General features: G+C 41.4%; 1 protein-coding gene across 1 annotated transcript in view; it reads right to left on the minus strand.

Annotated features, from left to right (window-relative positions):
* Positions 1–9272: 9272 nt before the first annotated feature.
* Positions 9273–25231, minus strand: part of DYNC1H1 (dynein cytoplasmic 1 heavy chain 1) — a 44883-nt gene continuing 28924 nt past the window's right edge. Inside the window, exons 49-78 of the mRNA XM_053944441.1 lie at positions 25039–25212; positions 24819–24938; positions 24571–24691; positions 23742–23937; positions 22987–23104; positions 21835–22050; positions 21071–21283; positions 20753–20880; positions 20176–20329; positions 19304–19450; positions 19069–19219; positions 18627–18880; positions 18342–18476; positions 18153–18247; positions 17885–18059; positions 17014–17089; positions 15829–15989; positions 15473–15584; positions 15330–15390; positions 14834–14957; positions 14390–14503; positions 13934–14104; positions 13568–13785; positions 13271–13374; positions 12682–12893; positions 12058–12211; positions 11093–11235; positions 10540–10708; positions 10066–10193; positions 9273–9656 (exon numbers count right to left, since the gene is read on the minus strand). Of these exons, the coding sequence (XP_053800416.1) occupies positions 9528–9656; positions 10066–10193; positions 10540–10708; positions 11093–11235; positions 12058–12211; positions 12682–12893; positions 13271–13374; positions 13568–13785; positions 13934–14104; positions 14390–14503; positions 14834–14957; positions 15330–15390; positions 15473–15584; positions 15829–15989; positions 17014–17089; positions 17885–18059; positions 18153–18247; positions 18342–18476; positions 18627–18880; positions 19069–19219; positions 19304–19450; positions 20176–20329; positions 20753–20880; positions 21071–21283; positions 21835–22050; positions 22987–23104; positions 23742–23937; positions 24571–24691; positions 24819–24938; positions 25039–25212 (4473 nt within the window). The 3' untranslated portion in view covers positions 9273–9527. The remainder of the gene's footprint in view (positions 9657–10065; positions 10194–10539; positions 10709–11092; positions 11236–12057; positions 12212–12681; positions 12894–13270; positions 13375–13567; positions 13786–13933; positions 14105–14389; positions 14504–14833; positions 14958–15329; positions 15391–15472; positions 15585–15828; positions 15990–17013; positions 17090–17884; positions 18060–18152; positions 18248–18341; positions 18477–18626; positions 18881–19068; positions 19220–19303; positions 19451–20175; positions 20330–20752; positions 20881–21070; positions 21284–21834; positions 22051–22986; positions 23105–23741; positions 23938–24570; positions 24692–24818; positions 24939–25038; positions 25213–25231) is intronic.

Consider the following 25231-nt stretch of genomic DNA (forward strand, 5'->3'; position numbering starts at 1 on the left):
CTCCCATTCTGTATTGTGATATGAAATGTTCAAGATCATTTCACATTATGTTTACCTCATAAAAGTCTGCAGAAGAGATTGGTGTCTGCATGTCAGTGAGAGCAGCACTGTCAAAGCAAGGATTTCTTTCCTTGGGCCAGCGAGGCAGGAGCTGTGGATGGGGACTCTGAGGTGTGCTTTGATCGCAAGTGTCCCTGCCTCAGCAGGAGCTGTTTGCTCAGCCTGGGTGAGATGTCAGTGTGTTCCATCACCACCCCTCACAGTGATGGATGTACTGCTGCTGTTACAACTAGCATGGCATCAAACCAGGTGCAGAAATGGAGTTTCAGTTTCTAATGTGTGTACCACTATTAACTTTCAGTTTGGCATGTGGGTGACAAAAGCAATGATTAGGAGGAAAAGGCTTCCTGTGATGTTCAGTCTTGGAAGTTACCAGGAGAGCAGACTTCAGCAAGCTTTAGGTTATTGCTTCAAGACCTCAGTGTCAAAAAATCAGATTCAATAGTATTGTATCAAAACTAAAGGAGATTCTAAGGTATGTGTGACTTGTGACTAAAATAAATTCCACAAGATCTTCCATAATGTGTAAAAAATGGTGAAAATATCTTCCAGTTTTTAACACTGGGATTTAAAATTTACAGTGATAATGCTAAAGATTTTTCCACTTGGTCAGTGATGGCACAAGCCTTAACCTCTCTTGAAAACTAATTTATAAGAGAATAATTCAGGTGAAACTTGCATGTTATCTCCAGTATTTCTTGCCCTGAGAACGTGTTGGGTGTTTTGGAGTCGTTCCCTGCATTACACTGAGCAGCCAGGCCATAAGAAAGCCTGGACTCAAGGGAAATCAGAGCTTGCTGGGGCTGGCACAAGTTCAGTGCAGGGCCAAGAGTGACGAGGAGAGGCAGAGCACTGAGCAGTGGGAAATGATGGGAAGAACCCTGGAGCGAGCATTGCTGCATCTCTGGGACCCTCGGGCCACCTCCTCGCTCACACTGCACCCACAGGGCCGGGTGGTGGCATCACCCGTGTGCCCTGGGAGGGGGACACCCGAGATCTCCCTTGGAGCGCTGCTGCCTGGCCCAGAAGGGCACAGGTGTGCTGTGGGAGCCTCGGGCTGTGCTCTCCCTTGCAGCCACCCTTTCTTCTGCAGCCCCTCGCAGACCGAGCAGTCCTTGGAGCCCGGGGCCTTGCTGCTAACAGCTGCTGCCTGTAAAGAGTCCCTGGCTAATTTTGGACAGCCTTTTGTGGGAGTAACGACTCCCAGCGCTGTATTTGGGTGAAGCATGATGGTCATTTGTGCTCATTGAGCTCAGCTGGTGCCGCAGGCACTAACACAGCCTCCTTAGCTCCCACTTCAGCCGTGGGAGGTGCTGGGGGGTGGTGAGTGAGATTCTCGGTTGCTATGTTTTGAAAATGGTTGGAGATTCTGAAGAGACAGAGTAATCATCAGATGGTTTTAGTCTGGGTGGAGAAGGTAAGGAGATGAAAAGGCGGATGTCAGAGAAGAAAAGAGGTATAAGCAACAGGGTCTAGCTCAGCTGGAGGCAGAAATGGGGTGAAGGCTTGTGAGAGGCTCCTGGTCCAGCTGCTGTCACTGTCACCCACACTGGGACTTGTTCCTGGTGCCTTTTCAGAGCAACAACCCACTGCTGGCTTTAGAGTGAGATGCTTGTTTTGCTGAGGTTTTTGTACAGTAGTACCTTCTGCACTGTGCAGAGAGATGCAAGAAAGCCAGCAAGGAAAGAGATAATGAGAAGAAAAGGAATTTGATTTGGAAAAAAAAGGAAAGATAGTTCCTCATTTCCTATAAAAAGAACCAAAAAAAAAAAAAAAAAAAAAAAAGGGGAATTGAAATGTGGCTTTTAAAAGGTCAAATCAGATCTGCTGCTTTGTGAAAAACAGACCTGAGCCATAGTTCTCCGGTAACTGTGAAAAAATACCATTCCTGGTATTTAAAAACAGTAAAACTGCTGTGCTGGACTGGAAGTGATTAAGCAGATGCTCAGAAAGCTTTGTGTGTCCAGCTACAACTGTCCCTTTGCTACAGGGGAGATCATCTGCTCCAGCCAGTCACAGGAGGAAACATCTTTGGTCACCCTGGCTGCCTCTGGGGGGAACAGGGGGGTGAAGAGGGGGAGTTCCCCTTGACTGTTGGCTCTTCTGTCGGCCGAAGGTTGTGTAAAGGAAATAGGGCTCCAGAAAATAAATTGGTGAGAGCAGAGGGGAAGTCTCACATCCTTGGCCACCAGGCCTTGCAAATTGGATGTGTGTGCATGCGTGTGCTTTTAAATAAATAAATATAATATATATATGTGTGTGTATATTATATGCACATGGAAAATGTAGTGACTAAAGGAGTGCAGGCACCACAGAGTCAGCGCTGCTGCAGAGCAGCCTGGAGCCTTGCAGTGGCACAAAGGACTTTCTTTCACACGAGGGTTTCACTCTCGAGTTTTCTTGCTTAATTCCCTCTTTTTGGCAGCAGCAGCTCTCCAGGTGGAGGAGGTTGGGCAGGGCTGGGTGCGGGTGGCGGGCCCAGCCCATAAAGCTGGAGAGGCGGGAGTGCTGGGGGTGGGATGGCTTCAGCTGGGAAGAGGCAGCGGCAGAGGAAGAGGAGGGAGGCTGGGCAGGCTATGGAGGGTATGGAAGGGAGGGAGCCCCTGTAACAGAGCCCTGAACGGGGGGATGGGGATGTCTGAGTGTACAGGGACTGAATTTTGGGAGTGGAGAACTGGAAAAGGGGGCTGGCTTATGGCACAGCTTTGCATTTATCCCTCTCTAGTCTGGTTGGGTATCTTCAGCACTAATACTCTTTAAGGGTTGAGAAAACTTGCAGTGCCTAGAAGAAAAGGGGGAAAAAAAACCCTCAAAACCCCCTTATATAAGCTTCATTAAAAAAAGTTCTATTTTCCTCATTCTGCATGAAGGACCAATGAATGAAATCTTATTGTGGTAGAAGACAGTGGCTGCTTCTTATTTATTTTTAAACAGAAGCTGCCTTTGATTGACTATGTGAAGGACTGATCAACTCTTCTAGCATAAAGGGAGTAGCCATGTCTTGGCATTGTATCTCAGAGGTTTCTCAAATGTATTCTCATACCCTCTACCTGTTTCAGTAGATGCTCAAGAAAAGGAGGCTTCTGTTAAAAGCCCAGACTGCGTGGAAAGACTGGCACGAAAATACATGGTAACTTTTTAAATTGCTGCTTCTCTACCTGCCTATTAAAATATAATCCTGAAAGTGTTTATTGGTTTGCCCTTGGCCTGATGGTGCAGCTTCCTGGGCTGAAGAAGAGTGCATGAAGAACAGGTGTGGATGAATTAATTTAAATGGGAGGGAAGGAGGCAACTCCTCCACTTCTGTGCTACTCTCTGGGGACTAGGGGAGCTGTTTGTTTGTAAGGTCTCTTTCTAAGCAAGAACTTTAGAAAAAATGAGGATGTTTTGAGTCATTCATCTGCAGTTACATTTCTGTGCTGTAGGGTTACCAAATGCAAAGAAACAAACAGAACCACACTGGAAACTAAAAAATGTTTTGTAAAGTTACTCACAAGCCTGGAGTAACCATTCTTAGCAAGTACAAGGCATGTTCTGGACTGCTTCCCTTTGTGGTTTTGGGGGTAAGGAGTGATGAGAGAGGCTTCTATTTTCCACTTATGTCTCACTTGCACAACCCAACCAGCACAACTGTGGGATATTTGGGAAGACAAGCTGGCTTCAGATGGGGAAGCTTTGGAGAAACTCAGCACCTGCAGCTGGTACTAGAACTTAAGCTTAAGCCTGAAGCAGCAGTAACTTTTATTTTGAGTGGAATTTCTTTCCTTTCCTCCTTTGCAGCAGAAGTGCACAGTGGATTCAAGCACAGAGTCTGAGTCTGAATCCAGGGCAGAGGTAAGGACTGACTCTGAAGTGTTCTGATGGTGATATGATTCCCTGATGTGTATCCAACTCTTCCTTCAGCCTCAGTAGGGAGCATCCAAGGCATGTTGTTGAGTTGTTGATTTTGTGACTGCAAAAAACCCAAAACAACCCCAAACCCACTATTCCCCTTTCCATTGGGCTCTTTCTTACAACTGTTACTAACTTTTCTAAAGTTGATTCTAGGGGGATGAGGCAGGAAAGAGACAGTGTTTTAGGCAGACAAATGTTAAGAAAATGCTGACCTGAGCTGTTCCTGGTGGTTGACTTTCAGCAGCTCTGGTCCAGTGGGATTTCTACAGCTCTGGGTGGAGAATCTCTACCTTCTGACTGTCCCTTTTGGAGGAGATTAAGAGCAGCTGTGTTGCTGTGGCAATTAGTTATGGATACTTCTACAAACTACTAACAATTAGTTGTGGTAACTTCTTGAACATTGTTCTGTCAAACCAGTGTGTTTAGTGCTGATGAAAAAAAGGACCTGATGTTGGAGTGGAGAACAAAATACTTAATTTGTGGGTAAAACTCTTTGAAATTGATGCTCACTGTTGGTCCATGTGAATTACTGGTGCTTTCTGACTTGGAGAAACTGCCTGCTAGGAATCTGCCACCACTTCACCTTCCAGAAAAGTCAGGGCAAGGCTGGAGTTATCTGTTCTCCTGGGAGAAACCAGGCTGGAAGTCCAGCTGTGTGATGGCTGGGCAGGGTGGAATGGGAGCTTGCACAGGTCCCAGCTTGAACAAAGAGCTGGCTGCTCTCACCAAGGGTGCTGAGGCAGGTGCCAGGACTGGGGATTTCTGTGCTCTTTGGAGAAGCAGAAGGGCTTTGTGGGGGGTCTCTGTCCTTGAAGCAGCACAAGAATACACGGTTGCAAATGGGTTTGGACTTCAGCTCCTCTGATAAAGCCTTTGGTTTCCTGTTGAGCCCAGATTCCTGAGTCCTGCTTTGTCTCAGCTGTGCTCAGTTCTCCCCCTTCCTACTGGAAGCAGCATGGCACTGACTGGCAGTGTGTTCTCTGAGCACCTGTGGAGGATCCTTTTCAAGAAGAACTTTCTCACTTTCCTTGCTGTTAACTTCTTTTCCTTTGTGAGACTTGGTACCTGGGGTTTGCTTTCTAAAGGGAGTCTCCCTACGTGACCTTTTTTAAAAAAATTAATAGGCCCAGACTCTAAGCACTATTTCAGGATTTCAAATCTTCCCCATGTGAAAGAACAAAAAGGGACCTGAGTGGGAGGGAAGGTCTCTAAACTCTAAATTGTATCCTGACTACTATTTAAGTGCTGATTTGGTTTATTTTTCTGGTGGTATGTAATTACTTATTGTTCTCTTTAGTGTAGTGCTTTAAGTGCAGTAAGAATTACCCTAGCTCTATTTTAGGTTAACTTTACCAAACCTTTAAAAATTAGACTGAGACACATTTTTTATTGTCTTTTAGCAAAGTGATAATCTGGCTTCCCCTTCTCTAGGATTTCCACCTACTCTGTTTTTCATTTGGTAACTTAAGGGATAAGTGCCTTATAAACCTATGTTAACTTCTCGTAAATAGGTTGTGCCTAGCCCATTTGCTGGAGGACTCAAGAAAGCAAAGGAATCCAGAAGACTACAAGTAGGTTTTGGGTATTACACAGTTCTTGGTGTAGCATCCAAAAACTAAAATAGAGGTAGGAGTGTGTGGATAGACAGAAAAGCTTCCACAGTAAGTCTGTGACTTAGGTTGAAAGGGATTTTAAAGTCCATTGTATGTTGCATCTTGTTTGGTTTGGTTTTTTTTTTTTAGGGACAAATAATCATCCACCATGTTTAGAGATGTTTATTTTAGTTTTTAGATCCTTACGATGGTGATTCAGAAGATGCATCTGTTCACACTGACTGTGGTATAAAAGATGCACCATGGAAAAACAGTGCCTCAAAAGCAGCACCTTTGGAGGATGCTGATACTTCAGAAGGTGAAGAATCCTTCCCTAATCCTCCAAATGTCAGAGAAATTCAGGCAGTAAATGACTGTAGAGCAGCCCTGGATCTTCCCAGCCTCGAGAAGGATCTGTTGCAATCACCGGAGCCGCCACCAGCCACAGAAGCATTTACCCCCACGGGGCTGACACCTGACCACGCCTCACCGAGGGTTGTTAACCCTTCAGTCTCCGTGGATCTCCCTGCAATCCCGGCTGTCACTGCTCCACAGCCCCTGCTCGCAGCTCACTGTGATGGCACAATGGCCGAGCAGCCCATAATTAAAAGAAAACAAGGGGTTCCTGCTCCAGAGGGTGCTAGTGAAAAACTAAAGAGAAAGAAATTCCGTGCAACTTAATATAAGGAATGAATAAACCACTGGACAAACTGTCCTGAAGGATCACTCTGGTAGAGATTTCTTTTGCAGAGTGTACCTGAACTAAACAGGCTGCCTCAAGCCTGTTACAAATGCACTGCACTGTACAGTAAGCTCTGAGGTCCACCTGAAAAACAGAATCAAAGAAGCTGTGTGGCAATTCCACTGAACACTAGCAAAGGAATATCCACAGCATGACAGACAAGCTTGGTGCCCAGGTCCTCTGGAAGCACCAGCCCCAGCTCCTCTATGAAGCATCTGGAGGCAGCTGCTCAGTTACACTGAAACTTCACCAACACTGACAAGGGTTTGTCGAGGAGGGAAAGAAGAATGACACCTTGGCTGCAATTAGCTCCCAGTAGCTATGGCCTGTCTGGCACCTGCTTTGGCTCCTGCTCCTCCCTCCGAGTGGTGAACGATACAGGTTTGATTACCAACAGCTGAACTGCATCACGCTGAACTGACTGCAACTACTGGCAACCCAGCATTTATTTTCCCCTTCCAAGGGGGAGAAATTGTGTAGTTGCTGTTAACACAGCTGCTCCTTCCTCGTTTGACCAATGTTTTGGGCAGCTTGTGTGTAGCTGCCAGAATAGTGTTTACAATATGATGTGGAACACATTAGCTCACAGCTGCTTAGTGAAAGCAATCATTGAGGAGCTGCAGGATCGGTGCCCACAGATGGGAGGCCAGTTAGGGAGCAAAAACTGTGTCTCTGATCTTCTTTTCCTGTATGGTAATTTCTTTAATCAGGTTTAGAATCTGGGTAGTCCATTTGTGTAGGAGGGGAACTACTAACTATGAAAGGATAATGATGGCTTGAAAGATGTTAGTACCAGCAACTTGTGGAAGCATTTGTTTTGTACAACTGGCAGAGATTTTTAGTTTCCAGTTTCTTTCATAGGATGGAAAGCCACTCAAAATGTTATTTAACTGCTAGCATTGTACCCTTCCACCTGTGTATTTATTTTATTAAAGCAACTTTTCTTTTGTCCTTATTCCCCCTGCTGGAAATGGTTTTTAATCAGCCTGGAACATATGTGGTTAAACAATAAGTTTCAGAGGCCTTTGCTCCAAGACACAAGCTACTGTGGTTGCCCCTTGACTTGTCCAGAGGCAAAGATTGCTGCAGTGAAAACTGTGAAGTTAATTGAAAAAACCCCAAACAAACCAACAACCAATCACTTGCAGCTATAGATTTGTGTGTACTGCAACTAGGCTACAGCTCTCTCTGGAATGAAGATGCGTGAAAAGCTTAAGAGTACAACATTGTGAGGCATCCAAGCCCCTCATTTTAAGTCCTAGCTATTAGACACCCTAGCTCTCAGCCCCATCAGCTGAGACTAAATAAAACTGAACCCCCTGACTTTCAAACTGCAGTCAAAAACCCTAAACTCACCTAAAGATTTAACTTAAAGCAGCTGATTCACACAGCATGGAAAAAACAGGACAGGAGAGGAAGGAGTAAGTGGAAAGGTAAGCCACAAGGGAGAGTATCTACTCATTGGAATGTATTTATTCAGTATGAGAACCCACCTGTGTGTAGATTAACTTGTGACCTGAAATTGCACCTTTTGTTAATTCAGGCCTAATGCAGAAGTTAACATAAAAGAGCTTAAGAGTTTGGGAAGCTCAAGCTCTAGGATAGTTGAGGCTCTGATCTCCCCATCAGCATTTGCTGATAGGTGGAACTGGTTTAGGCAGAGTTTTAATAGTAGCTGTAAGTGGTACCACAGCCCAGGTCTATGAGCTGGGCACAAACAGCAGCTGCTGAAAGGAAGGTGCAAGTTCAGCGGAGCTGCCAACAGCCAGCTCTTGATTTAAGCTAATACTTCATATTGCAGATGGTACCTACCCAAAGCATGCTGCTGGCAGGAGGTGCTTTTTTCTGTACTATATAATTGAAACTATGCTGGAGGCAGTGATACCAGTTCCAGACATATTCTGGTGCTGGAAAGCAAAGTCTCTCATAGAGGCTGAAACAGAGCAAAGGCATTATAGTTACAACTCATGTTGGATCATGATGCATGTAGTTCTCTTCTCTGTTCTTCACAACTCAGTAAGAACTGAACAAAGATTATTAAACTGCACATGATTCACTGGTCTGGGATTCACACTTTATAAGGTAACAAAACCAGGACAGTTCAATCTCAGGGATTAACTTTGCAAAATAGTAGGGAGAGGGCAGACAGCAGAATTCTGTTTTAGCAAACAGCAAGCACTGACCAAAACAAGTATGCAAGGTAGGCTGAGATAGCAATTTTTCCTCCCAGCACAGGCTTGTTCTATGGAACTCCTTATCAGAGAAAAATACTAGAGCTGATGAAAGTCACTGCTTTCATAGGAGCAATCAGTGAAGGAAGGGGCTCCCAAGATTTCCATTTTGAGATTAGAAAGCTGTGTACCCGCATTCTTCATACGTGTCTTTGAACACTTGACTTTAGCCACTGTCAGAGGACAGCTGTTCTGAGAGGATGGTCAGAAAGGCAGAAATGCTTAGCCAACGAATTCAGGATCAGAAAAAGCAATCCAATGCCCAAACCATTACAGCAACCCAAGAAATTAGCAGGAACTCTCAGCTTCCCTAATTTAGTAACGGTTGGTCACATGTGAGAGTCTCAAATAATACTGTAACTCCTTGTGTAAGCATTTAATAGCCTCCTCTTGGGTTACTAAGACATAAATCTGGAGACATATTTCACCATAAAAGCAGTTTGAGAAAGAGGAAGCTCTGTGGTCAACAGGACAAGAAAGTTTAGTTCAGGATACTCCAGTTTCTCAATGCATTGCAGCAGGTTACTTCAAGTACGACCCAGTCCATTGCAACTAATTAATACAATGGCCTGAATTGTCACAGTAGATGTCAGGTTTTCTGTCTTACTGCACTACAGACTTACATTCCAAGGTTCCTGTTACTGGAGGTTAGCTTGAAGAGCAATTCATAGTTATTCTCTGGAAAGATCATGGGTATAGGTTTTCCAGACCAAAATCATCACTAAGAATTAGATTAACAGAAATAGATGGTCAAAATTTTTACTATATATTTTATTTAATGTAGCATAATCCATCAAATATCACATCTACCAATAACCCTCTAAAAATCTCATTCAATCTTCCTTCAAAGAAATCTCTCTGGCCTATCAGCTTCCCACTGCACCATCACCTTTCCAGCCAACTTGACAGAAATCCATCTGCTAACCTACCCTGATTACAAAAGTACAGGTGAGCACTACATAGAAGACTGACACTTACTATAGGATTAACCAGTTAAAATATATTTGTTCACTCAGTGCAGAGAACTGCAACACCACGTTCATAGAAGCTGCGGGGATCCTCCTTGGTGGCAATTTCAAAGTCAACGGTGAAAATCAGATCAGCACGAGTGAAGTTCAGATAAACTGGTAAAGTAACCTGGGGAAAAACATGAATATAGGAGAGTTCTGTAAGACAGCTGAAGAGTGTCACAGGTTTCTGTAACACTACATGGTACCAATGAGATGGGAATTCAGTCTCAGATAACTCAGTACTCAAAGTATGAGGAAGAACCCCAAGACTTAATAAATTCACAGATGCTGCTATAAATACAAATTTGAGTTTTGACTTGAACAGCATTTTTGGATGTCTCTCCTTTTTATCTATCTACAACGGAAAGACACAGTCAGCACTAGGTCTCCTTGCTGCTAGCCCTGAAATCAGATGCCAACTGACACCAAGAGTAATTAGAGAACACCAATTTGATTTGTTGTGCCCAGTACAAGTATCCATAAAGCCTTAGGAAAAAAATTTCTAGGGATATCTAGATATTTTAATCAATACTCACAACATTTGCTTTTTTATCAGCATTTGTCTGCTTGATCCAGCGAAGCTGTGTAATGGGCAGGACAGTTGAAATAGCATTTGAAAGCGACAGCTTGTTGTTACTGCACGTAGCTCCCTGAAGCTTCAGGCCTGCAAATTGCAATGCAATTTAGAGTTCTAAGAGCTTTCATACATCCAAAGGCTGTCTCCCTCTGTATCATTTAAGGGCTAAGTCCACTAAATGAGAAGTATTTCATACTGCAAAATGAAGGTGTAGGTGATACACTATGCAATACTGCTTCAATATATACTGACCCCGGTCTTGAGGTTTATTAGCATTTTAAGTACTTCTCTAACAACTAATATCAAACTACTTTCAGAAAGTGTGTATTAACTTTTGCAACAACAGCATCTTTTTCATTTGACATAGCCCATTTAATACCAGAAGCTTCTGAAAACATTTCAGAGAAAGGTCCCTTCCTTCAGCTAAGTTTACCTGTGACTCCAAAGCTGCAGGCATCCAGGACTGCGTTCTGGGTAGTTGTAACATTGACCTCAAGACAGAGTTCTTCAAGGGACCAACTGTTTGCTTGGGCAACATATTGTCTTGTAGCAGTAATATATGCCTCTGGTACGAACAGGCCACCCAGGCACACATGGATGTTCTATTTAAGGGGGGGAAATATAAGGAAAAAAAGTATTTCGGCTGCAGTATTAATTAATGACTATTATAAATACTTTGGCAATCTATTTACGTTAAAATGTTCCTGCTACTACTGGAACACAGTGTAACTGCTAAGATTCTTTTTGCTCTAAGACTTTGTCTCCTACTGTTCCACAATACTAATGCTTCCTCTGATCTCTGTGCAGTTACCCTGCTAAGCCTCATCATGCTGTGATCAGGAGATGCTCAGCAGTATTTACAGACATTTCAGAGAACATAGACTCAAGTTCACTGACTGAGGAGCTATTTAGAAGTCCTGATGTGAAGACTCCAGAAAGCAGTTACACAGCTCCACCAATAACCCCGAGAAGTCAGCACAAGGTACCTTCAGTTCTTTTGCTCCACCAGATGCAGCTGCCTGGGAAATATTCTGGAGCTGTTTAATGCGCTCACTGAAGTCAGACACCCACTGGATAACAGTCATACCAGCTGGCACTGTGTAATGAGACCAGCTACGAGGCAAAATACCTACAAAGATATTATTAGAATTAAGTTTTGTTCACATACAGGTTGAAATTACACACTATATTGAAACTTTGAAGACTTGGACTGGAATAGCAACCTCTATTTTAGAAGGGCCTTCAGTAAGTGAAAGCACTTTCAAAGATTACAGAGCAAATGGCCTCCAGGTCTACTTTGTATTTAAAATGCCACCCACTTACAGATACCCTTCAAGAGCAGCTGCAGTTACACACAGCTTTTTAGTGCAAGACCTAATCTTCAGCTCTGCATGAAGATTTGAGTTCTTTAGAAAAAACTGAAGAGGTCAAATATCTGTGTTTCAGAAAATGCTTTTGTTCAAATCACCACGTATTACAACATGCAGCACGTCTGTGAAAATTCCACATGTATGTACAATCTTTAAATAGAAATTCAGACAACTTGAATATTTTCTAGATTTTATAGGGCCAATACTGCTCATTTGGTGGTATAAATAACTTTCTTCTGTCACAAGTCAGAAATTGAGAGAATTTAGTAATATTTCAGCCTAGAAATTAATCTGCTAATATAAATTGTACAAAAAAGCCTAATATATTACTATTAAAGCCAAACTATTATATTATTATTATAGCCTAATTATTAGGCTATTATCAACCTCAACTTGAAATCTCATATCAAGCCAATGGGAATTTTATGCTCAAATTTAAGTATTACTTGTGTCAAATGACAAAGTCTATTCACATTTCTCTACCATTTTTGGTTTTTTTTTAAGCTGCTGGCCACAGCAGCCTCTTACAGAGTGCAAGAAGCAAAGGGAGCCCTGGGAGATGCTATCTTGAATTGCCATACCTTTCACCAGCTCATTTATCAGTGTACGCAAATAGTTGGTTTGTTTCTTTTTCCCTTCACACACTTGAACCACGTCTGCCAGGTCCTGACGAACATCCTGGAGCAGCTTAGCTCCCATTTTCACCTCTCTCTCAAAGAACCGGAACAAAGGATCCTGATGGTCAAAACATTCAAAGTAAGCCACAGAACAAAGTTCTTGCTGGAAAACTGCTACGAAAAACAACCCCCAAATTCTGGGTGGATGGAGCAGTAACACTGTGACTACAAGCGCTGAACAGGAAGATGAAGCCTGTGCTGCAGAAAATGATTGCAGGAACTGTTTTACAACCAACAATCTCCTCTCCCTTGGAGAAACAAGAAAGTAGAAGTCACAGTTGAACAAATAATGCAGACTGCCTGGCTAGACTGCTTGCCATTGCACTTCTTCAAATACTACCCAAAGACATAATCAGGTTTAGAAGCATTTCAAGAAACCTAGCAGGTCATTACATGGCTATGGCACTCAAAATCAGCATCAATACAGGTTCCACTGACCCTTCAGCAGTGCAGCTGGTTCCTCCAAATCACAATGCACCTGAACTTGTGCTTTTCCTATGCCCACATTAAATAAAACATAGCTCTTACTTTAATGTTTTCCACAGTCCGCTTCAGATGGTTTAGAGTCTGTGGGATAAGGTGAAGCCAGTTAGAGGCTGTGGTATGCAGTGTTCTCATCCAGGCTGGGCGTCCATCTGATGTAGAATCAGTTCGTGTCTTCTTCTCAGTTTCTGCATAAGCCAGATCATCCTCATCCTCCAGCATCTGCATTTTCAGCATTTTACTGATCATATCTATGCCTAAAACAGAAGATTTGCTGTTAGAGAAGCAGTGGCATCAAGGTTAAAACATCCCACTACATGCAAGAACCAGGACTTCTTATTATTCCTAGTCTAGACCTAAGATTCAGAATTGCCCAGCTGTAGGTGGCTCCAGAAGCTTACAATAAAGCTTTCCAGAATCAAGACAGGAGCTTGCCATCTGGAAGACTAAATGTAACTGGTTTTTTTTGATTCACAGGCTCCCGGTCAGTTTTTGGATTACTCAAAAACCAATTATGTTGAGGGAGAAGGAGAAAGCTATCAACTCTTTAGCAAAACTTGTATTTCTCTTCTGCTTTTTCGTTAAAATGGTGGCCTGATACTCTATTCAAGATGTTGCTAAGCTCTGGATTTACCTTGTGTAGTGAGAAGAACTTTCTCTGCATTATTTGGCAGTCCCAGCCATGATGGTGTTTGTGTATCTGGGAGCATCTCAACCCACTGGACAAACTCTTCACGCCTGCAAGGCAGAGTTTTAATATTCATTAAAGGGTTTCCTCTGCTAGAATGCCAAGGTAATGCTTTGCCTGAGACAGATGTTTACACAGCACAGAAATACAGGTTATGTGCTTGGGTTTCTTTTCTTTGTGTGCAGTTTTTTAATTAAAAAAAAAAGTTGTACATAAGAGATCAGGGTAAGGAAAAAATGATACCTGATTCCATCTGGCATCTGAATATCTTTGTGTCCATCAACCTTGCAAGCCAGCTTGAATTCACTGTCAAAACTTAAGGTAGTGAACAGACGTTCCAAGAAAGTGTTTAACAAACGTTGGTCAAATTCATTATCGATACGACCTCCATAGATAGACTGGGCCATCAGTGTCTTCAGTGCAGACCAGGGGATCTTATCAGGGGAAATGTTTTGGCGACCCTGTAATTATCAGGAAACAATTGATAAATTGCCAACAGGTTTTTTTTTTTTTGTCTACTCATTTAACTTTAATTTTTCCAGAACAGACTGTTTCAGTGAAGATCCAAAGTAATTTGTTACTTGTGCCTAAGTACACAACACTACTTGCCTTTGCTGTATCATCCAGCCAGGTATCCACTGTGTCACAGGCAGATCTCAGGTCAGATTCTCCAAACTCGTACTTCTTGGACCAACCCAATGGAGCATAGCGCAGGCGCTCTTGGATAATGGCATGGAACCAGGCAAGCAGGAAATATAAACGAGCACGCTCATTTGGAGACTAGAAGCAGGAGAAAAAAAACAACACAAAACCAAACAACTGTTACTCAAGTGAACTGATAAAACCAAAGCCTGCTAGAAGACTAGAAAGTATCAGATTTAATGCTAGATTGCTACTGAAACTGAATACATTCTACCAACAGAAAAAGCAACTACTACTTTGCTTGGGTGAAGAGAGAAAAAACAATTCAGGTACATCTTAGTATCTGAGGTTTTATCATCTAAGGTAAGATTTCAACAAACACGTTCTTCCATTTAGTTTCATCAAGACAAACCACAGCCTCACCTTGCACATTCTAGAAACTGGAATGCTACTGAAGGTCCTCAGCATGTTTGCTTTTACACCAGGAGGAGGCTCAAACACAAAGATCCGGCCGGCACGTAACAAATTCACTGGCACCTAGAGGAGATCAGTAAGCTCAAATCCAGCTGCTTCAGCCTTCATTAAATTAAATCCCAGCACAGTTTGCATTAGCTTCAAAACCTCATGGTGACCACATGAAGTACTGCCTTTCTTTTGGAGGTAAGGGGAATCAGCAAAAGCAACAGTATGAAGTTTACAGCTACAATTCAGTTATCAGAAAGCAAGGATAATAACTTTCCTGACAGGTATGTATTTTCATTCTTCTTAACTACAGAAGGCAGTCATGAGAGAACCTTCCCTGGGGAGCACTCTTAGCTCTGCAAGCCAGTTACTCTGCAAGATAATAAAATCTTAAATCACCATTACCTTTGGATTAATCTCCATGGTAAGGAAGAGCCTGAAGCAAGCATGGGGTTGCAGGGAATGTAGTTTCTTTTCTAGCTGCATGAGCCAGCCAGGAGCCAGGTGAACATTCTTCAGCATTACCCATCTGTGAATTTTTGAAACAGAACAAGTGCTTTTTACAGAACAGCTTATGGATCCTGGCTGTGATCATCACAAAGAGCAACAAAATTATCAATGCTATAGATTTTCCTCCCTCTTTTAAACTTGCCTTCTATACAGAATCAGTTACTATGTACTATAAATGGGTTAACTTTCTTGTTTTGCAGGTACAGCCTACTGCTCCTGAAAATATTTAAACAGAAGATGTAAACAGATGTGCCTGCTATTACAAACTTAAATTCAAAAGATAGGCCTACTTTTTTTTTTTACTTAGTTTTATCTCTTTAACCAATAGATAACTTCCCCCTTTTACCTTTCTACTAGGCAGTATTCTAGCTGAAAATGAAATAGAACTTACCTTCCAGATTTCACTGCTGTGTTTATTGCTTTATCTGCTTGGTTAAACCCTTCCGCGGAACCTAAAAGACAGAAGGGTTGCTAAATCTCTTACTACTAACAATTTCATTTATGCTTAGATGTTGAAATAAGGTATGCTCTTACCAATAGCAATAGAAGTAATCTGTGTATTCTGCTCAGCTGCAAGGTCTTCAACATGACCACTGGCATCATAACCAGGCACTGAACACATCAGCACAGGGGTATTTGGTTTCACCTGTGCTCCAAGAAGTTGAAAAGGATATGAATCAATCACTAGATAAATATGAGAATGCAGTAAGCTCAGTGTTTCTTCCCTCTCTACAACTAAAACTATTATATTACTCTTATTTTTACTTTAAAAAAAAAGAAAAACAATCCACTCCTCATACCAGAGAAGGAAGAAATATTAATTGGATAGCTTAACTCATTGTGGAACTCATGCAAGATGGCCTTAAGCATTTCAAAACCAAATAGTGTACCTCTGTATCCACAATGTGTGTCAGATCTAAAGGCTGCTCCATAATGGACATGAAAGACTCTCCAAGATTTGTTGAAACAAAGGTATGTGCCATGGCCAACAAACGATCCGGACGGAAGGCCTGGATCAGAAGCAAGCGATGAATGGCCTGTCCAATGGGAGCTGGAAACAGGAGATAGGATTAGATGGACCCTCCTCTCTTCAATTCTCCATTCAATTTCTCCCCATCTTGTTCTGAAGACTACATATTTAGAAAGCTAATTATCCTTTTGGAAGATCTGATGCAACTTTTTAATGAAATGCTTCTATTCTGTTAACTGAAAAAAAAAATTAGCAGCTTCAGCTGCTTTACAAAATCTACAGGCTAGAATTATTGACATGAGCAATTTTAATTTCCAGGAACAACAGATTTTTTCACATCTTCTCATTCAAAAAATAATCTGCTCTTCTGCTAGAGCTTGAAGTCATATACATTTGACTAGCATGGATAGGGTTGATAACCTAGAGCTGCTTCAGTTAATGTTCCAGCAGCTTTAATAAGCAGCTAGTAAATAGGAGCTTAGAATCCTGAATTTAGAAAGCTACAGGAATGAGCTTGGAATGATCAAAGACAGCAAAGACTTCCTGAAGTTACCTTTCAGATAGGGGAGGAACTGAAGGGCAACAGTTACCCTCAAGTTCTCACTCTTGAAAAATTAGCACTGACAACTAATGTAGCAAGAGGTGACTTCATGCTTAGGTACAACTGCAGGTCTAAAACTTTACTAGACCAGCCCTGTCCTCAAAAGATCCATGTCTTGGAACTTTTTAGAGTATTGAGATATCTCCAGATTGGCAATTACTAAGGTTAATCTAAACTATTATGCAATCTAATGAGATTGTAGAATTAACGTTTCATCCTCAGTGGAAGACCAGATCACAGGTTAAGGTGCAGCCTTAAGTACTGCTTAGAACAGTTTGGTTTTAAAAAAAATCCAGTGAAAACAAACAAACCTCCCAAAAAAACCCTAAACAACCCAGAACCAAACCTACTAGACCTGAGGTTTGTATACAATCCCAACTTTATGATTTTCTCAACCATTAAGGTCCAAAATTAAATTCTACTTTAGAGTTGCTTTTAAAATAATAGTAACTACTTAGATCAGTACAGTAGGACTGATATGGACAACAGTGCACATTCACTTACTTGCAGGTTTTTCTTCAGTCCAAAGGTATGGTACAGTCTGTTCTGGGGAACTGCTGTCCAGCCAGATACAGAATTGCTGTATTGAAAAAAAAATTGCAAAAAACCTGAAGCTGACTTTCAAGAGATCAGAAATATACAGCAAGGACATTTAAAACTCAAATTACACTTTGTCTATTATCCTATCTTTACATGTGCCAAATAATTTCACTGATATGCCTCATTTCACTGATAGCCTCCAGCACAACTGATTCTACAGATCTCTGTCAAATCTCAAGCCAAGCTCTAAGTTATTTTACTGAAGGCTGAACAGTTTGAGAAAAATTAGATGTAGTAAAGAGAATTCAACTTCTAATATAAAAATTAGGCAGGGCAACCAAACAGGTACTATTTAAGATATAGACATAATTTGTGACATACAATTTCACAGTCAAGACAAAGATGTATCAATGTTCAGAAGCTGAGTACCATCCAAACTGATTCCACACAGGCATGTCCAGAGCCCACCATAATGAAGTTTATGTGTGGCCAGGGCTGTTCCCCTCTGCTGCATAATTATCACACAATAGTGGTGCAGCAAAATATATGCAGTGTCACACTTTCTGCTACCATGGAACCAAAACTAGTCAACCACAAAGCCAGAGGCATGGTGAAACTGTTTCTGAATGATGAACAGTGCTGGTCTTTACAAATTTCACAGCTTGGTTATGAGGAAAGTAAGAACATTCATTTCCACAACTACAACTAGTTAATCTTTAGGACTTCTCTTTCCACAGCAGGAGAGCTTGCTTGTAAGCGTGAAGCTTTTCAAGCAGACAGCTGAAAAGCTTAACAAGATAGTTCAGTAGAGCGACAGACCCTAGGCAACACTTACCTCATCAGCTTGAACTTTTGAAACAAGGTCCTTAAATGCAGGAAGGCAGCTCAACCTCATCATTGCCTCTGTTTGCTCTACAGTCAAACCATTGATTTTGGGGAGAGATGCAGTGTTTAGTACAATCTCCTTCCCTCTCAAGAAGTGCTGGAATTCTGCATCGTATGTAGGTTCCCTAATGTTAAGGGAAAAATAAGACTTTAGCTAGATGCCTTCAAGATAGCCCTCTCTTTTTCAGCTGAAGTGAAGCAAGAAAACAAACATTTACCCAATAGTGCCTTTCAGTTTGATCCGGGCCAACAACATGGCAAATGTTATGTGATCCTGGTGCAGCATGCCACGTGCCACTCGGTTGAAGGCCACCTAGGAACAAAACAGAGTAGTAGTGTAAGAAGCTTTGAACTCTGACCCTTCAAAAATTATTAAAGGATTATATTTATTAATTAAAAAACTGAACCTGAAAGAGATCCTTTGTGATGATTGAGAGACGATGAGTATGGTCTGTAATTCCCTTCAGATTTGGGTTCTCATACAAGACATTGTGATAGATGTCCAAGAAAAACTGGAGGGAGTATTGGTAGAGGAAATGTATCTGAAAGAAAAGAGAGTTTATTTTTTCTCTCCACAATCCTGCTGTTTGATAACCAACAGAGTATGTATACCAAACTGCAATACTGGACAGTGCCTATTTAGCTTTAACCAGTAAACACTCAAAGCTCCTGAGAGGAAGAACTCAATTTACCTGCTTCAGTGACTCCATAGTAAAGTAGATACTGCTGCAAGCTGTGGAAAGAGGCAAGTACTGCTGGGAAACAGTCTCCACTTCTTGCATGACAATATCAGTCTCTTCTACTTTTCTGGTGACCTCTGCTGCTTCCTTCTTCAGGTTCTCAAGTGTAGTAATGATGGTGTCATCATCCAGGATACGTCCCTTCACTTCATTCAGTGCCTGTAGTAGGGATTTTTCCAATTGACGTAAGCGCAGCTGAAATTCACCTTAATTAGAAGAAAAAAAAAAGTCATACATACATATTGTACAGATATGTTAAAGAATTATGTGAATTGTGTGCAGTTTGCCACTGGGCATCCTGAAAAAAGAGTATGAAGACATTTCACTTTGTACTCTTAGAGTAAACCCACTGTATTCTTTTAGGACAGGAAGAAATTAATTTTGATAAACGTACCCTGAAGCTTGAGGAGGTCAGAGCGTTTTTCATCAACATCTGGTCTTTCAGCTTTCAGGACTTCATTCAGACACTGGCTCTGCAAGCTGCTGCGAGTTACTGTGAAGTTCACAAATGTAACACGAGAGCAGAGGTCTGGTGGGAATTCAACCTGTCACAGGAAACATGAAAAAGGTTTCTCAGCTCTCTTCAACATGCCATTTCTACAAACAGGACTACTTTTGATTTTACTTACTGTTGGATCTCTGGTGGAAAGGAAGATAACGAAGGATGGTGACAAATCAATATCTTGGTCTCCCAAAGTAATCAGAACTCTGCCTCCAGTTCTTCGGACTTCACGATTCAGAACAGGATTCAGAACTGGATCATAGCTCTCCACATCCTAGAAAGACAGACGTTTTAAAGACTGTTGTTTGCAAGTGTCTCAAGCTAAAACTCCCAATCCAAGAGGGGCTTAAAATTCTGGTAAGCAAACATTTGGCAGTTGGTTTGGAATAGGGATCACATTCAGAAGGTATTTGCACTTTAAATGTGTAGTTGAGCTACACAGGTTCAGAAGGGAAGTATTATTAGTGGTTTTAATTTTGTTAGCTCTACTGCAGGTAAGCCCTATTCTAAACAGTACAAGCAACAGTTACTGATCTTTTCCATTTCCATACTAAGAAGTGAAAAACATACCCACTTCAAGTGAAAGTCAATTATTCCTATAGCTGCCTATTTCTTCATGTTACTGAAATTTCTCCCTGATACTCAGAGCAGATTTAATTCTAGATAACTAACAATATTAGTTGCCATTATCTATGACTAGAGAAAGCACATAAAGACAAAGGAATAGATAAGTTGCAAGTCATTTTATACTATGGAAAGATAATTTCAAAATAAAAGAATTTCATCTTGAAATGGTGGAAAAGGAAATACCTTATTTTGATTTTGTAGCTCACTAATTCTTCTCAGGACTAATACCACATGTATCACTAGTTTACTTGTTAAGTTGTAAATTGAAAATAAAGTTGCTTGCATGTTACTAAGAGAACAATTGCAAACTTTTCTAATACATAGAACAGAATTCAGGAATTTAAATAGCTTCTACACAATCATGCCACTAACCTGAACTAGAAGTGGGTTACCAAATCTCAAGGCACTTTCCAAGTTCTTCCTGAAAGCATCATCCAAGAAGCTTGTACGAGTTATCTTACGGTCTTTATATTCATTCATGATAAACTCTGTAGCTTGCCCAGAGGGATCGATGATCAATGGATACCTTAAGTTAATAATAAAACATTTTCATTATTTAGGTTTTGACTGCAGACAGTGTCTAATCAGTTTTATGAATTTACACTGCGTTATTAATCTCAACTCTAAAACCTTGTTTATTCCTTCACTAAGTTGAGGCACATTCAGTGACTCACTTCAGTTTTGAAAGATAAGTTTGTATTTGGGCAACAAAATAGCTCAAATAACAAAATAGTTCAAACCAACTTATTTTAACAGCTAAGCATAACAAAAAAGGCAAGAAAAGGTGAATGAGTTTTATCTTTACACATGATTCAGAACCTTTTATGAACATTAGTGCTTCACACCCCAGTGAAACAGTGCTTTGAAGGAGCTACTGTGATTCGATAGGTGCAAACCCTGCCTGCTGTGAGAATGTTGCTTAAGAACTTCACATCTTAGAATGAAGTACCTGTTAAAGCGTTTGAGCATGATGGCATTCTCCGTGCACAGGTCATCTGCAGGCAGGGAACTCGCCTGCCAGCGCAGCCGCTCATCGGCGTTGGAAAGGTACTCGGTCCTTGCGATGTCTGTGCGGAACTGCAGGAAGCAAACAAAGTCAATATGTAACTTGACATTCTCCAACCAGCTGGTGAAGACATTTTAAGTAAATGCAGTTTTACAAAGCTGCAACAGTTTTCCAACGGCTCCATTCTTTACCTAGCAATCCTAAAGCTTAACTCCTGCAGCAAATCAATTTATGGTTAACTTATCATGACTGTATCTTTACCTGGATATTTGCTTGCTGCAAATGGTGAGACCATGTAGTGAACAGATTCTGACGCATCTGCTGGTCAAAGTAGCCAGCGTAGGCAATAAAAGCTCCTGAAAGTAAACAGTCTCCTGCAATAGTGGACATCTGGTTTTTGAAAGTTTCACTTGTCTTCTCCCATCTTTCACGTTCAGCAGAAAGACTCTTCAGAAGAGCTGTGCTACGGTTTACCTAGAAAAAAGTAGTGAAGTAGATTCTTTAGATGATGAAATGTTCCTATATTACAAGTCTCTCAGAACACTTAAATTCTGACTCAAGGCCCAAGTTAAATTTAAAAGCTCAGAATGAGATTAAATTTGGGGTTCCTCAGTGCCAATTTATTAAGTTGATTCTAACTGTTACCTTGAGGAACTTAGAAGCGCTAAGTACTAGCAGAGTAGCAACATACTAATGATAAGATCAAGTATATAGGGAAATCCATACTCCCCTCCTTGAAGTCCAGTTAAGACATTATAATCCACTACATCCATGTCTCTTTTCAAAGGCTTTCTATATATTTTAAACCTTATGAGAATTGTCTTGTTAATCAAGAAACAACATAAGCTGGTATTTCTCTAATTCCAGACAAGTTTCTTGAGAAGCCTCATGACACCCAGAGACAAAACAGTTAAAATGCACAGCACAGGGGAAGCAACCAAGTCCACTCTCACATCTGAAGAATGATTCAATTTCGGACTGTCAAAGATCAAAGAATGAAAAATGATTGCTAAATGAAGTCTTACTTTTGCTTCAACAGCTGCCAAGTCTGCCTTAATAGCTTGAGCCTCCGAAATCAGTACTGCATATTCTTCTTTGTAACGGGCAATACTGGCCTCAAGATCACGAATCATCTGTTCCACTTCATTTGCTTTCTGTTGGTTGTCTTTGGCATCATCCTCCAGCTTCTGCAGTTCATTGCGTAGAGGTTCCACTCTTTTCAACATGTCAGCATAGTTCAGCTGCGAATGGTATATAGAACCTTTACACTTTCTAAAACAACATGTTATCAGGAACCACAGCATTCAGGTATGTACTATCAACTGCATTTTTTCAAATTTATGTACTTCTGGCCTGTGTAAGAATTAATAACTACTTAAGGGAAACCTAGTATTGTTTATCAGTCCCTAGGACTCTAGTTTAAACTAAGCACAGAACCATATGGAATTTCCTTTTCCAAGATCCTTGTACTGCTCTGTAGATTTACACAAAGTCATTCAAAAGGTTCAGACCCCATTAAGAAGTGCATAACATCGTTTTACATAAATATTCAGCGGGGTGTCCATGCCAGTACTGTGCCAATCTGCCCTTCTCAGCAGTGAAATGGGTAAAGCTAAGCCACAGAACAGTTAGGACAGGGCCTGCTGGCAAGTTTGAAGTTAAATAGAGTCTCTCCAGATCATACCATTCCAAGCAGGCACAGTTTTAATGAGCCAAGAATTTTGCTGTATTGGAACAGCAACAGGCAAGTAAAACCATTCTTGGGTATCTCACTCTGGGGGCAAGATTCCCAAAGCATATTCCTTTAGGAAACTTAAGTCTGCCTTGAGTGTGTCCTACTCTGAGGCAACACAAATGCACTCTCATTAAGAGGACTGCACTGCATTTTCCACTGGACAACTGTCTTGTCCTGTAGAATGACTTCACATACAGAAAGTATCCACCAGTGTTAACTGTAAACCTAAAGTTTTTCAATGCAGAGGCTGCATCACAGCTGGCCAATAATTCTCTGGCGTGGCACTATATATCCCATAAGTATTCATCAAAACCATCTACCCCATTTCTTCGAAGCAAAATAGCTTGCAATACATAGCTGAATAAAGGCAAATTCAGAGCCATTAGAGTGCCTTCTGGCTCACTCTTTTCACCTTGCCTTTGCTTCCTTAAGCTCACTTTACCTGTGCAATTGCCCATTTCACCATAGGTCCACAGGCCAGTGATGCTCTGTTTACAATTTCATAGTTGTAACTTGGATTTGACAGGTAATTTTTCTTCATCTTCTCCCGGATGGCATCACTGCAAGGGAAACATTTCAACAGACAGCATGAGTACACTGTGTCAGCCCATAGGTGCTCAGTATCCCTTTATCTAGCCTGCCTTCCACAGCTGCTAAGAAACATTTCCTGTCAGTTTTGCTGAGTAGTAGCTGGGATGTTCAACATATTGTTTTAGAAATTACAGCTTACAGGTGATAAAAAAGTTTTATCAATATTTTAAGATTAGTCATTCACAAACTGCTCAACTCTGGAGCTGGAAGGGAATATCTCTAGATATCTCTAGTCTGACCTTCTGCTCACATTTAGAGCCAGCTAGGAAGCTGACCTCCTAAGCTGAATAAAGCCATGAGCAGCCTGGTCTGATATTGCTGCAAAACCTCTTTCAACTGATAATGTGGATTTGGACACCAACACACTGCTTTGCAACCATGCCATTAAGTCACACAACAAGCAGCTGCTTCGCCTCAATTTTCACAATACACCTTGGCTTCAGCAGTCTATTTCCTGTACCACCTGCGTGTTCACCATGTGCAACAAGCTGCAAGCTGGTGTCAAAAGAAGTCCAGTGCTACCAAAGCAATTACACAGAGGAAAGTCCAGTTAATACCATCTGTTCTTTGTAAATGGTTTGTTTACATAAATATCTCACACTTCACCTGATTTCCTCAGCAGAGAAGTTAACAATGGTTGGAATGAAGTTCTCTCTCATGATGATGGAACGTATTTGTTTCCAGTCAGTGGTGCTTTCACCTAACAGCAGGCAGATGGACTCCAGGGCCAGCTTAACTGCTGCAGGTGGATTAGCCATGGAACGGACCTCTACCAGGTGCTGCTTCTTTATTGACTTCACAGCTAACCAGTGCCAGAAAGATGAAGTGTATTGATTAGGAAGAAAACAAACAGTTAGCAAAGCCCTGCAGAGTACCCTGCATTTGTAAAAATGCTTCAAGATTCTAAAAAGGAATATGAGGTTATTAGAGAAGCAGATACTACTGAATAACTACTATATTACAAGACACATGTCCACGAATGTCAATTTGCCAAATGGGCACAGGCAGCTTACTCTGCTGCCTAAAAATTATTCACTCAAACCAGTGATTTGTCTACCCAGTTTAATGAATGGACAGCTTGACTGTATGCTGTCTGTTCAGCAGCAAGGCATCACTGGTCTTTCTACAGCTGGTCTGCCAGAAACTAAGCCATAAGCCATAGAAGGAGTATCAACAATCAGATTGGTACTATTACACACAGACATAAAAAAAAAGAAAAAACTAAACCAAAACACAAACAAACAAACAAACAACCCCACAACAATCACAGCTCAAAGACTGAATTTAAAATTTAAAAGAAAGGACTCTGTTCAGCCCCATGCTACAAGCCTACACTTTTATTAGACAGGACCAACCTAAATCACAAGAAAACACCTTCCCATAGACCAGTTTTAGATCCAAGACCACAGTGTGATCCCTTGAGGTGCTAACATACCATTCTGAGCTTCAATGACAGCAGGCTCCACCTTGTCAAGATCTTCTTTCACACTCATCTGCTTGTCTGCAATGACCTCCTGCTGCTTGTGCAGCTGCTCCTGAATCTCCTGGCTCATAACCTGTAAGGAAATTTCACAGAAAAAATACTGCTTTTTAGAAGCTGAAATTCTTCCAGTACTTGGTCTGTAGGCTCTGTTTTTTAAATAAAATAGTTGTTATGCACAGAGATTTAACAAAAAGTTTTACCTTTTTCTTCTCAGCTTCCTGTTGGTCTTTCACCATCTTTTTCAGCTTGTCATTGGCTGCTGCATTTTTCACTTCCAGCTCCTGACTCTTTATTCTTAGGTCACGCCGCAATTCCTCCACCTAAGGCCGATTGCAAGATGCAAGAGAGAATTCATATTGAGCATTGAGATCTATTTACTCACTCCAGCTTTACACAGGGCAAAGTTTTAAGAAAACATACCTGATCAACTGTTTCTTTGATTTTTCTAAGACCAACATTCAAATGCATTTGCTGCTCCTCCAGTTCACTTCGCTTCTCATTGAACAAGTTGGCATAATGGTTGATGAAGTCCAAATAGTGGCGTGGTGTGATTGCCATGGTTCTGCCTCCTCGTTTTGCCAGCCGAGCATTAGCCTTAAGGGAACAAAGTGTT

Source organism: Vidua chalybeata, chromosome 6, assembly GCF_026979565.1.
Source record: "Vidua chalybeata isolate OUT-0048 chromosome 6, bVidCha1 merged haplotype, whole genome shotgun sequence".
Lineage (NCBI taxonomy): Eukaryota > Metazoa > Chordata > Aves > Passeriformes > Viduidae > Vidua > Vidua chalybeata.